General features: G+C 42.9%; 1 protein-coding gene and 1 long non-coding RNA gene across 3 annotated transcripts in view; one reads left to right on the top strand and one right to left on the bottom strand.

The window, feature by feature from the left end:
• The window catches only part of IGDCC3 (immunoglobulin superfamily DCC subclass member 3), a 65,518-nt gene extending 55,393 nt beyond the window's left edge, over window positions 1-10,125 (top strand). The window contains exons 6-14 of the mRNA XM_074234408.1: window positions 84-242; window positions 1,540-1,705; window positions 2,746-2,993; window positions 3,368-3,532; window positions 3,771-3,962; window positions 5,376-5,480; window positions 5,769-5,907; window positions 6,505-6,712; window positions 7,752-10,125. Coding sequence (XP_074090509.1) covers window positions 84-242; window positions 1,540-1,705; window positions 2,746-2,993; window positions 3,368-3,532; window positions 3,771-3,962; window positions 5,376-5,480; window positions 5,769-5,907; window positions 6,505-6,712; window positions 7,752-7,919 — 1,550 coding nt within the window. The 3' untranslated portion in view covers window positions 7,920-10,125. The remainder of the gene's footprint in view (window positions 1-83; window positions 243-1,539; window positions 1,706-2,745; window positions 2,994-3,367; window positions 3,533-3,770; window positions 3,963-5,375; window positions 5,481-5,768; window positions 5,908-6,504; window positions 6,713-7,751) is intronic.
• Window positions 1-13,012, bottom strand: part of LOC141521644 (uncharacterized) — a 32,803-nt gene that overhangs the window by 7,315 nt on the left and 12,476 nt on the right. Inside the window, exons 2-4 of one of the 2 annotated variants that reach the window (XR_012478030.1) lie at window positions 12,059-12,229; window positions 8,711-8,831; window positions 1,954-2,153 (exon numbers count right to left, since the gene is read on the bottom strand). This is a non-coding gene — a long non-coding RNA (uncharacterized LOC141521644). Of the gene's footprint in view, window positions 1-1,953; window positions 2,154-8,710; window positions 8,832-12,058; window positions 12,230-13,012 lie in introns of those variants that run through there. The other variant, XR_012478031.1, reaches the window with a different exon arrangement.

The following is a 13,012-nucleotide window of genomic DNA, read 5'->3' as shown; positions in this document are numbered from 1 at the left end:
TTCAATACCTCTGATTTTCCCCTTCCCCTTCCCTGCTCCACCATGTCTCTTTCTGCCCATCTCCATCCCCATCTCCTGACTAGATGGCCGTCCCATTGGAGTAGAGGGGATTCAGGTACTGGGAACAGGAAACCTCATCATCTCTGATGTTACTGTCCAGCACTCCGGAGTCTATGTCTGTGCTGCAAACAGACCTGGTACAAGGGTACGACGTACAGCCCAGGGCCGGCTTGTGGTTCAAGGTATGAACTTTAGGGGGAAAATAAAGAAACTTTCCTAGCCCTATCACTCATTCTTTTCTGTGTTCCCCATCTAAATTCTCATCCCTCATCTTCATACATCAGTCTTATTTTTATCCTCATTTCTTTTCCATATTCCCAAATCCATCTTTCACCTCATTTCCCTATCCCTTGTCCCTGTCTTCCCTCTTTTTATTCTCCCCCCCCCAAATTCTCAGTACCATCCCTTATCTCTATCTTTCATTTCCAAATCCACTGCTTCAGGCTCCCAGTCTTATAAAATCTTCCTCTATATACCATGTTCTTTCCATTTGCCCTCACACTACCATTACCTTATAGTAATCATTAGTTACATTACTATATTGTGTCACATGTGGGATCAAGAATAAAAACCAATCATATTGGATTTGAACCCCAAGAGACCCTATTGGGTCCATATGCCTCCTTGCCTCCACAGTGAGCTACCTCTCAGCCAGAGCCTGAACCCATATTTCAGTTTTTCAGGATTAATCCTTGGTTGTTTCCTCATGAGAGCTGTGGGTAGGGGATGGGGTAAAGAGAAAATTAGTGACTTAAATGCTGGCTTGTTTAGCATTCCATGTGCTACTAATCTGTCTAAATGAAAGTGACGGAGCGTTTCATTTGTGGAGTGTTAATGGAGCCTTCTGCCTCAGGATTGGTGGGAAGTGGAATGCAGGCAGGCGGGTAGCAGGGGGTGGTGCTCATGACCCATCCATCTTCCAAGTCATTATAGCCTGCAAGGAATAGCCAAACCTATTAGCACATTTATTTATTTAACAATTTCCGAATGGGGAGCTCAGCTTGATCGTTTTTCAGATAGAAATGTCAGACTTTGGCATTAAAGTGGAAGCATCTCTCATATGTTCCTGGAGAAGGGACCAGTCAGAATGTTCCCAGATTCTACACAGATCCCTTAATTCCCAAATATCTCACCTCTCATCAACTCCTTTTTTTCCTTATATCCACCTGATAGAAGTCAGAATAAATACTGGAGATTAAGAGAACTAACTGAAGGATCAGGGAGGGACTGAGATGGGAAGAGTAAGACACAGTGGCAGGATGGAGAAATTTAGAATGGAGAAACATTGAAGGTATGGGAGCCTTAAGTGATCGAAGAGCCCCCCCCCCCCCCTGGTTTTAGTCATAGGAGAGGACGCATACTGTTCTTGAACCTGTGCCAGCATCTAGAAATTTTTAGGTTCCTGCCCTTTTCTCCTCTCGTTTCCCCACCTCTACATCCTCACCCTTCCACTTCATGCCTGTCTCTGCCTCCCACTAGCTCCTGCAGAATTCATCCAGCATCCCCAGTCCATCTCTCGCCCAGCTGGAACCACAGCAATGTTTACTTGCCAGGCCCAGGGGGAGCCACCCCCCCATGTTACATGGCTGAAGAATGGGCAGGTCCTGGGCCCTGGAGGCCACGTTCGTCTCAGGAACAATAACAGGTACTAGCTATGATCAAAACAGAAAGGTATGTGTTTGAATTACAGAGGTAGGAGAGACAGATCCAAAAGGATGTTCTAGATAAAGTATTTGCTTCATGAATATAGATGGGATTCTTTAAGTAAAACCCATACAATATTTGGAAACTTAGGTAGATAATGGTAGGGTAAGAGAGGGTTTGGTGGATAATTTCACTTTACAGAAGAATTCTTGGCTTTTCTGAAACACTCATTACTCTCCATACACCAACTTTCTTGTGCATTTAAATTTATGATTTTACTTTCAAAATCCAATTTGTATACAACTTTTTAGAAAGCATTATGTAACCTGTGGCTCAGAAGGATGGATTCATAGGGACTTGAATTCATTTCTTGGAGGCTTCTTAGTCATAAATCTCTTTGGTTCATGCTCCCATTCAGGATTTTGGGAAAAGCAGAATTTTCCTTGAGTCTAAATGGGTAGGAAGGGAGAAAGGGGAGAAAGAAGGGTGAAAGGGAAGAATGGAGTAAAGGGGTGAATCATCTATAATCACCTACATAATGATATCTCAGCCCACCTGGAGAACATATCAGAGCTTACTTTCACATGTAAGGTTGTGTCTTCATTTAACCAGACCATTCCTAAGAACTAGAAGTGCATTTTGGTTTTGACTTTTCTGCAGACTTAGCCTTAGTTTCAGCCTTTGTTTCTTCATCTGAAGCAAATGGAGTTAATACCAGCTGACCTATCTGCCTATCGGAATTCTGTGAGATCTAACAGAAAAAGACATGACAAAGAAAGCCTGACCTTAAGTTTAGACAATTTAAGCCTCAGGCAACTCTCTAAAGACTTTAAGTCAAGGTGAATAGCTGACCTGTATCAGTTTAGGAGAAGGTTCTATTTCTGGAAGGCCCCCAGATGGATGAAATCACAAGTTTTGGGATTTCAGAATGACAAAGTAGATGTTGAAAAATGTTTTGGAAAGTTCCAAGCGACTGCTTTCTAGGAGGGTGGGATAGTTCCTCCTTTCTGCTATTGTTATTCTCTCTCTGCTTCCTTCCAGCACACTGACCATTTCAGGGATTGGCCCTGAAGATGAGGCCATCTACCAATGTGTGGCAGAGAACAGTGCTGGGTCCTCCCAGGCCAGTGCCCGGCTGACTGTGCTGTGGGCTGAGGGACTCCCAGGCCCTCCTCGAGATGTTCGTGCAGTCTCTGTGTCTGCCACTTCTGTCCGTGTGTCCTGGAGTGAGCCACTGCTGAATACCAAGGAGATCATTGGCTATGTCCTACACATCAGGAAGGCAGCAGGTAGAACTAGAGGTGGCATCCCTCAACTTGAATATCCTTATCCCTTTCTTCCTATCTTTACCCCATTATTTGGGGGCTCCTCTCCCCACCCCCATTCCTGGTTTTCCCCTTCCTTCTCAAGCACTGAGCTAGGCAACCAGTCTTCCTTCTTAACATCCCTATACTCTTGCTGCTCCCATTATGACTTTCTCTCCCTATCCCAGCTATCCTATCCTCTATCTTTCCCTCCCTATCCTATCCTTCCCTGCAACCATATTGTGAGTCTCTATTGACCTGTCCTCTGAATCTTGCTCTATTCTCAAGACTTGGAAGTTCCTTATCTCAAAGCTTCTTTGAACTCTTACACTCTTCCCTTTTTTCTTTCCATTCCTCAGACCCCCCTGAACTGGAATATCAAGAAGCTGTTAGTAAGAGCACTTTTCAACAGTTGGTGAGTGACTTGGAACCTTCAACAAGCTATAGTTTCTACATCAAGGCTTATACTCCTCGAGGAGCCAGCTTGGCCTCTGTCCCCACCTTGGCCAGCACTCTGGGAGAGGGTAAGAACTGGATTTTGGGGGTTCATGGAAGGAAGACATGGGGAGAACGGACAACTCAGAATCCTAAATCCAGAGGTGGTGATTAGGGAGTCACCTTGGGTCTCAGGGGTCGGGGAGGAAGGTGATAGAAAGGCTGGGCTGGTGGCCTTGTCTGGGCTCTGAGGCAGCAGGAGGAACCAGTGCTTACATTTTCAGCTTTTCTGTCTGTCTCCTTCTAAATCTACCTACCTCTCTCCAGTTCCTTCCCCACCACCACTCTCTATCCGAGTTCTAAGTAGCAACTCTGTCCAGTTACAATGGGAACTGCCCTCCAAGCTGACACAGCGCGATGGTGGTTTCAAACTTTTTTACCGTCCAGCAAGTCAAACACTCTTCACTGGTCCCATTGTACTGCCAGCAACCCTCATGGCCTACAACATCACCCAACTGGGTAAGGAAGTCAAGGAATCCTACCACCTACCTGTATATCTAATTAGACTCATGGTGTTATCAGGGAGAGAAGTGGTATGAGACTATTGGTTTGGCCAGTGATGTGGGAAAGGACACTGGTACACAATGCTAATAGAGATGGGTGTTTATTTTAGTGTGATTAGTAAAGGAGCTATGTATTAACTGTGAACTAGAGTATGGTGGCTATGGTGGTCCACGTGGTCAATAAAAGGTAGTTAGTTTATGATGGCGATTGAGGGCTAATATGGTGGGAAAGGGGTGGTGTGTAGTGGTTGGAAGTTACTTAACTCAAGACTTTGTTCAATAATAAATATTTATAAAGCATTTGTTACATCTACAAAAATAAAAGGCATGAAGAGTATTTTCAGTCATTTTTGTCAGGTCTGACTCTTCATGATCCCATTTGGGGTTTTCTTGGCAAAGCTACTGGAATGGTTTACTGTTTCCTTGAGGCAGACAGTGTTAAGTGACATGTCCAGAGTCATATAGCTAGTGTTTGAGGTCAAATTTGAACTCAAGAAGATAAATCTTCCTGATTCCAAACCCAACTATGCCTCTATGAGGAAAGTATACATTTTAAATTAATTTACAGTCTAGGGGCGGCTAGGTGGCACAGTGCATAAAGCACCGGCCCTGGAGTCAGGAGTACCTGAGTTCAAATCCGGTCTCAAACACTTAATAATAATTACCTAGCTGTGTGGCCTTGGGCAAGCCACTTAACCCCATTTGCCTTGCAAAAACCTAAAAAAACCCAACAACAACAACAAAAAATTTACAGTCTAGTAAAAGGAGATAACACAAATATAGATAATTAAAATATACTCAATTATATACTAAATGCTTTAGAGAGATGCAAGTTCATTACCAAAGGAATAACTACAGAAAATCTTATGAAGGATGTGGCAATTGAGTTGGGCTTTTGAGTTGAGACAAGTAGGAATTCAGCAGGTGATAAGGGGAAGGAAGTATAGGTACAGAAAACATGATGGACAAATGTATAGAGCTGGGAAGATAGCAGCTTGCTCAGGGGACAGAAAGTTGTGTGGCTAGAATATTTGTATGGAGGTTTTATATTAGAGATAAATCTGGCAAGACCAGGTAATGCTAGAGTGTGGAGAGCTTTGAATGTCAATGAAACAGTGCTCAGTAGGAAAGAGGGAATAAGTATAAGGTTTTTGAGCAGAAGAGTACCTGTGGAGATCTGTACATCAGCAAGATTAGTTTGGTAGCTATAAATAGGCTACTGCTTATCCCTGCCAGTCCTTCCTAAACTGGAATCTTAGTTTCCTAGATAATGCCCCAAATCCTCTAGCCCTAGGAAGGCAATCAACTGAGGATGGGCTAATTTAGTCCTTGTATCTGCTCTAAGAAACCCCTCTCTTCTTGCCCACAGATCCAACTGAGGTGTATGAAGTGAAACTCCTAGCCTACAACCAACATGGCGATGGCAATGCTACTATCCGATTTGTGTCTCTGAGGGGAACCTCTGAGAGGACAGGTAAAGGGAAACAGAGAGAGAGAGAAAGAGGGAGACTATTGACCAAGTTTAGAAGACCTGGGATGATTTGGCATTCTAGAGAATTAGAATTTAGGTTTGTGTGCCAGGGATCCAGAATTGCCTAGAGCTCCACTTGGTTCCTAGCTCTTTCCACACTAAAAGCTAAGTTAATATGTGTATGGGGTGGGAGGTTGGGAGGGGCATGGAGGGGAGAGAGCAGGGAGGTCATAGAGACTAAATCACGGCAGTCCCCTTCACCAGGTCCTCCCTCCTCCGTCTTTGTTCTAGCACTGAGCCCCCCCTGTGACTGTAGGAAGGATGAAACCAATAATAAGACCTCCGCCACTGGCATCATCATCGGCATCCACATTGGAGTCACCTGCATCATTTTTTGTGTCCTCTTCCTTATGTTTGGCTATAGGGGCAGGTAGGGGCCAAGATGGGCCAGGGATGGGGAGGGAAAGGAGCAGGAGAGAGAGGGTTTTCTGACTTGTGTTGCTGGGAGTTCTGAATCAGGAGGGAAACAGCCTCTTCTGTCAGGCCTTCTAACCATTGTGATGGGAAGATTTGGTTGGGTTTTGTGCCCAGGCTAGGGACACCTAGCCTTAGAAGAGGTGGGTAAAGGAAAGATCAGATTAGATGGAAGATGGTCAGAAAGTGATAGACACCTTCTTTTTTAATTATTTGTTTCACTCAATATTTCTTTAACTATTTTAAAAAAATAAAATTTTACTTCTATCTTTTGTTTTTACATCTTTTACTTCTCCCCTTCTCTCACAAAGGAATCTCTCTCTTTCTATGATTCTCTCCTCTTTTCCCTCTCTATAGCTTTGTCTCAGTATGTCTTTCCTTTTGTTCTTTGTCTCTTTGTACTGTACATGTCTTCAATAGAATGTACAATTCTTGAGGGCCAGGTGTTGTTTCATTTCTATTTTTTTTACCCCATTTCCAGGCCACTTCCTGGGACATAGAAGATACCTAATAAGAGACTCTTGATTTTAATTGTGCATGTCTTTCCCCCCAGGCTCCTCCAATGTAAAGATGTGGAGGATCAACTGTCCCCACCTCAGGGGCCACGGAGCCAAAGGGACCTAGGCATTCTGGCTCTGAATGGAATGAGCCAAGGGGACCGAGGCCAGCTCAATGGGGATGAGAAGCGTCTGGATCTGAATGAACTAGAGCAGCTATTCCCACTCTCTCTGGGTTCAGGGCAGCAGGGCAGTAGACTTATGGTAAGCCAGCAAGGAAACTTGGAAATATAGTATCTGCTTAATAAACAAATATTGACCTTGATGTTGCATGCAGAAGTATTATCCTCACCAATTCACTTGAGACCAACTAGTGGAGGACTCTCAGACCCACCATTTAGTCTCGGACTTCAGCCACTGCCTTCAGGCTTCTCCCTTGTCCAAATCCCTTCTAGACACTAACCCATATTGTGGACAATTGCTTCTGGGTCTTTGTACCAGGCAAGTGAAGTCTGGAGAAGCTAAACCAGTTATCTGGGGTCATTTGGCAATATACAAATAAAAAAATTGATTAAGCTTATTATGTAAAAAGTATTGTATTAAGCACTTGGGAATACCAGAAGAAAAGTAAGAAAGTCTCTGCTCTCAGAGAGCTCATTTTCTAACTGGACAAGTCAATAGGTACAGGAGGGTTTAGTTGTAGGCCCCAGGGGGCTAAAAAGGAGAGCAGATGAGCCCTTAAGGCATCTCAGTAGATATTAGAGAACAGATGATGATGCCTGGTTGTCTTCCATCCTGACTTCAAAACCAGCACTCTACCCATTGTGCCATCTAGCTACCTCTTCTTAAGGGGTAGGGAGAGGAATAGTAGCTGGAGAGGCTTAGCCTGTGACTTTTGGGAAGAGAATGAAACAAGGACTTTGTGGGCTGTGGGAATTATTGGGGAGAGTCTGGAAAGTAGCATATGTCAGAAAGTAGTTGGGAAAGAAGGTGACATTGGCAGGAAAGTTGGGGTAAGGAGAAAGAAAGGAAGGTGAATACTTCCAATGTGACTCTAAAAACGTGTTCCTTCTTCCCTCATCTCATGGTGCATGCTCCTCCAGTCCTTCTAGTGCTTGCTGGGAACTGGGTAATAGGGACTGGAGAGGAGAAATGCATTCTTCATCACTTGCAAGACAAAGGTCTCCCCATGCATTTAATTGGTGGAACACTTAATGTTGGTAAACTGCATCTTCTCTATGGAAGACTGAGGTTAGTGGGGAGCTACTGTTCCTAATGTTGCCCTTTCCCTCTCTTCTCTTAGCAGGATCCTGGATCCCCAGTCCCATGTGATGAGACCCAGCTCTCCACTCTCCCACCTGATGAGCTCAGCATACTGGAAGAACAGATAACTGAGATGACCTGTTTGGCTGTAGGCATTCCACCCCAACGGGATGAAGTGTCCAGCCCTAATCCTACCAATGAAGGATAGTTTGCCAAGTCTCACCATACCTCCTCCAAGATGCCCCAACTGGCCACATTTGGACAATAGCCAGTGTCTGTCGGGCTCTGAATGGTGACTTCTTAAATCTCAGGTCAAAGGAAGTATTTCTTCTATCAAGCTGTCTTCTGACCAGAGCTTCCAAGGGCATTTCCCCAATACTCATCTGACTGGAGGTTCACTGCTAGGGAATATACCCTTTTTTTCACAGGTCATTTAGGCCTGATCCTCCTGCAAGAGATGCTTCCATGGGAGTAACGTGGAGAGGGAGTCTCCCCTGGCAATCCTTGTACCCACTCCCTGATATTTCTCATGACTTAGGATTAATTTTCTTAAAAAAAAAAACCCTAAAAAAGAGAGAGATAAAGGAAGGTGAATCCTTCCACTGTGACTCTAAAAATATGTTCCTTCTTCCCTCATCATCCTTGGCCCTGGCCAGGTCCCTCTTAAACTGTTGTTCTTCCAACTGACTCCGTCCCACCCTGGCCAAGTGGCTCTGTTCACTTCCTCTTTTCTCAGGATGGTTTTTGGCTGTTTTGACTCCTGACAAAAAAATGTCAGAGGCACTTCAGCACCTACCTCAGCCGGAATGAATGTCCTTGGGGGAGGGAAGGTCCAAGGACCCGCCCCTCTAACCCCATAGAGCCCTGTAGGAGCTTGGTTCTTGCTCTATCCTACCTCAGGTCCTGGCTTTGGGGCCCCAAGCTCTAGAGCCTTGTTTAGTCCAGATATAAAGAGAGAGAAAAAAGCACTTCTAGGCGCAAAAGCAAAACTTTTTCTACCTCAAGGTTCACTCCAGGTCACTTGTTTGTGTCCCTGGCTCTCCTATTCTTCTCCTTTGGTCTTCTTCCTTCTTCTGTCTCCAATTGAGTCATCCTTGCTAAAGATGGCCCCTTGGATCTGCTGTGAGAGGAGAAAGGGTAGATAGAGTTGCCTATCCCATGGAGACCCTATCCCTTTACCCCTCCCCCTTACATAAAGTTGACTTGCTTTTAAAGAAAGAATTTTTAAAAAGAAAAAATATATGGATCTGAAAACCCTGGTTACAAATTCTCATGTTTACCCCCTCCCAAAGGAACCATCTTCTAGCCTCAAAGTCCTCCTCACTCATTCCCACTCTTAGATACTTCCCTTTTTCTTCCATCTAGTTTCCAAATTCACCACATTTACTTCCATTCTATTCCAATTTCATATCCATCCTTACTAGACTTACCCCCACTGATCTCAGTCTCATTCCCTAAATCAACTCACTTACTCAGCTTTTATCCCCATGCCCAATCCTGACCTTGCCTCTACCTTATCCATACAAGTCTCCTACTGCCCAGCTTCCACAGTGGGAACATCTCTCCTTCATTTGCTCCCATCTAGGCTTGGATCCCAAGTGATTGGAGGTGGACAGAGTAGACACCCTAGAATGTACTATGATTGTGATGAGTGTGTGTGTGTGTATGTATGTGTGTTAATGTGAGTGCCTAGGCAAAGACCCCCGGGACACCAGCGGGGCCTACCTACTCCAGCCCACCTCTGCGCTGTTGGCATGGCCTTCATTGCCAGATATTGGGCTGAAGTTATTTTTAGGTGATGACATGTTCAAGGTTTGAGTTTTCATGATCTGTTTGGGTTTTGTTTGGTTTTGTTTGTGATTGCTCAATGAAAAGAAATGAGAAAAAACAAAATAACTATTTTTGATTAAGCACAGAAGCATTTTTAATAGTAAAAAAAACAACCACATCCCTTTAACTATACCCCTCAAATAAGATATTAGGGTTCTGCCCTTCAACCCCACCCCTTTTCCTCATTAATTAATTAGGTTAAAGAATTGTGATGTTGTAATAGCAGTAGGATTGTGTGTCCATGGGGTTTCAATACAGTGACAAAAATGTTCCTCTTTCCCAGAAGCTCTGTTGGCAAACAGGGGTTCTCAGAGCATCCTAGTCTCATTTATCAGCCAAGTCAAGGAGGGTGGAGGGTTGGGTTCACTGGAGACCACTTCTTTTATCACAAAAAATTCTTATGTTTCCTTCCACCTCCAATCCCTGTTTCAATCCTTCCTGGGGTGATAGAGTAGAAATAGAGAGTATTGAAAAGGAAGTAGGGAAAGAAAGAAGGGGAAGCTGGAGCCCTGGGCTACCTAGAAATTTCTTGCTGTCTGCTCGTCTGACTGAATAAAGTCCCGTTGCCAAAGTGAATATTTGTGTATGTGGTTTTACTGAGGGTGGTCAAAGGTGGGAAGAAAGAAAGTTGTGGAGTAGAAGTTGCAATGTTGTGATGTGTTTGGGATGATGAAAGAGAAATGTTTGCCTATGGCATTTTTTAAATTTTATTTATTTAAAGTAATGGGGTTAAGTGACTTGCCCAAGGCCACACAGCTAGATAATTAAGTGTCTGAGACTGGATTTGGACCCAGGTACTCCTGACTCCAGGGCCAGTGCTTTATCCACTGCGCCACCCAGCCGCCTATAGCATGTTTTTAAAGAAAAGGTTTTATTAACTCCCCTGACCCCACCCTTCTCATATAACAGAAGAATAGCTAAACAAAGTCAGCAGATCCAGAAATTATATATTCAACATTCCATGCCATTGATTACTCACCCCTCTATCTAGTTGAGAAAAGTATGTTCCAGAAGCAATCATCTAGAACTAGAACTGGTCTTCCATGTTATTTGGTACTGTGTTTTCCAGCATTGTTTTCATTTACATTATTGTAATCTATAGATTCTTTCTTTGATTTGACTTTCTCTGATTTCTACTTTATACAAATTTTCCCATGTTTCTCAGAATTCATTATCTTTGTGATTTCTTATGACACAATAATATTGCATTGTGTTCATATTTCCTAGTTTATTCCCATTAGAAGGGAATTGCTTTATTTATAGTTTTTTGATACTATGAAAAGTGTTCTTAAGAATATATTGATACATATGATACCTTTCTGTCATTTATATCAGTTGAAAGGTTTTGTAATGATTTAGTAGGTTTTTTTCTATGATATAACGCCATGTAACCACAATAGATTTCTGCTGCTGTCTTCATTTTCTAAACATTCCTGTTTGGGATGGGGCTAATTGATTTTTTTTTTGTAAGGCAATGTGGTTAAGTGATTTGCCCAAGGTTACACAGCTAGGTAATTATTAAGTGTCTGAGGTCAGATTTGAACTCAGGTCCTCCTGACTCCAGGGCTGGTGTTCTATCCACTGTACCTCCTAGCTGCCCCTGGGATGGGGCTAAGTGACTGGGTAAGAGTTCAAGTGCTGGTCAGTGTCCAATTCCACCTTAGTTGTGATATAAAGTCAGACTTCAGCTTCTTATGAGATGCTTCCTTTAAGCTATTTACTTAGGAGTAATTGTCACAGTTCAGCATCTAAAGGAGGCTGAAGACTAGAAGAAGCCAGTAGAATTGTTGTCACCTATCAATTGATCTCCACCATTCCCTTACTTGGTATTCATTCAGTTTTTATGAGGTTTTTATCACTGGCTTCTTCATTTGACTTCTCTCCTTTAGATTGTGGTGGTCTATATCTCTTAGTTGATAGTTCTACTGGATGTTCATTTGATTTCTGCTATTGCCTACTCTGTTGGATTTAATGTCCAACCCTCTCAGCTTCATCTCTAATTTTTTTTTTGGTTGCTTTTTCATTGATGTCCAACTTATTCTAGATTCCGACAAGCTGCTGTTATGTTTGTTGCCCCTCATTATTAGGGTTCTGACACCACCAAATTCCTATCCCCCACTTCCCTTCTACAAAAACTTGTCCCCCTTCAGATATGGAGCAGGATCATCCTCATTACCCTCTCCTGCTGCCTCTTTAAACTTCACCCTCTGAGACAAGCCTTTCCAAACTGAAGCCAAGGTCCCCCCCCCCCCACTTTCTGGCTTCCCTCACAATCCTCTCCTTCCTCGTTCCTCAGTGAAGGGTGGAGAACAAGACAGAATGAACCAGAGGATTTCAGAGACCTAGATTAGTAGCCAATCACGTGAAAAGTACTTGGGGATAAGGGGTGGAGAAGAGAGGTGATTAATAGACCACAAACTGGAACCAATATGGGAGGCAGCTGTTTACAAAAGCTAACTCAAACTTAGTTTACATTAATGAAAGTATCATGTTTAAATCATGAAAAGTCATAGTCACTTTTGTTCTCTGAGCAACTCAAACCACATCTGGAGTATTGTGTTCAGTTCCAGGTCCCACATTTTGAGAGTAACATTGAATAACTAAATACTGTCCAGAGGAAGGCCATCAAGATGCTGAGAAATCCAGGAGTCATATAAAGATTAACTGAAGGAATTGAAATTTTCAGTCCTGAAAAGACAAAATATGGGAAGATTATTGTTATCTTCAAATATCAGAAGGGCTTTCATAAGATGTAGATAAGTTGCCTTCAATTGGCAGTACTATGTTTGAGACAGGGAAGTTAGCAAAGAAACAGATAGTGGCTTAATATAAGAAAGAATTTCCCAAGAACTAGAACTATCCACCAGACTTGATTTTTCAGGTAGTAAAGTCTCCCTTCATGGAGGTGTGCAAGAAGAATCTGAATGGCCATATTGTAAAAGAAATTACTATATTAGGAGGAAGCATAATCAGATGATTTCTGAGGTCCTTTCCAGCTCTGAGACTTGATGAGATTGTCATTCTCTTGTATTTATCGCTTAAAATTGCACTATAAACTCAATTGGGAGGAGACATTAAAGCCCAAAGAGGACCCATGAAGATCTTTCATAAATTATGGCATTGGTTTAACTACCCTTCTTTCCCCAACCCTCTCCCCAGTCTGATTTGTTCAAAACTTGAATGTAGCTCATATAATGTACTTCAATTTTCTTTTTCTCATCTAGTCCTATCCTTCTAAAGTAAAATTTGAGATTAGATTGAAAAATTTGCAGTTGCTCCCACAGGTTTGTGTTCCTTCATCCACAACCAGTCCCACCTCAAAAATCTATAAACATGTGGAAAGGGTCGAGCAGGGCAAGAAGTCTGTGAGAGCATTATTCTCTGATTTTTTAATGAGAAAAAAGATGAAAAAAAGATGGGGATATAATCTGGCTGAGAAAGACTAAGGATAACTTTCTAGTGGAATAGGCT

Source organism: Macrotis lagotis, chromosome 4, assembly GCF_037893015.1.
Source record: "Macrotis lagotis isolate mMagLag1 chromosome 4, bilby.v1.9.chrom.fasta, whole genome shotgun sequence".
Taxonomy (NCBI): Eukaryota; Metazoa; Chordata; class Mammalia; order Peramelemorphia; family Peramelidae; genus Macrotis; species Macrotis lagotis.
This window is presented reverse-complemented; position numbering and strand designations above follow the sequence as displayed.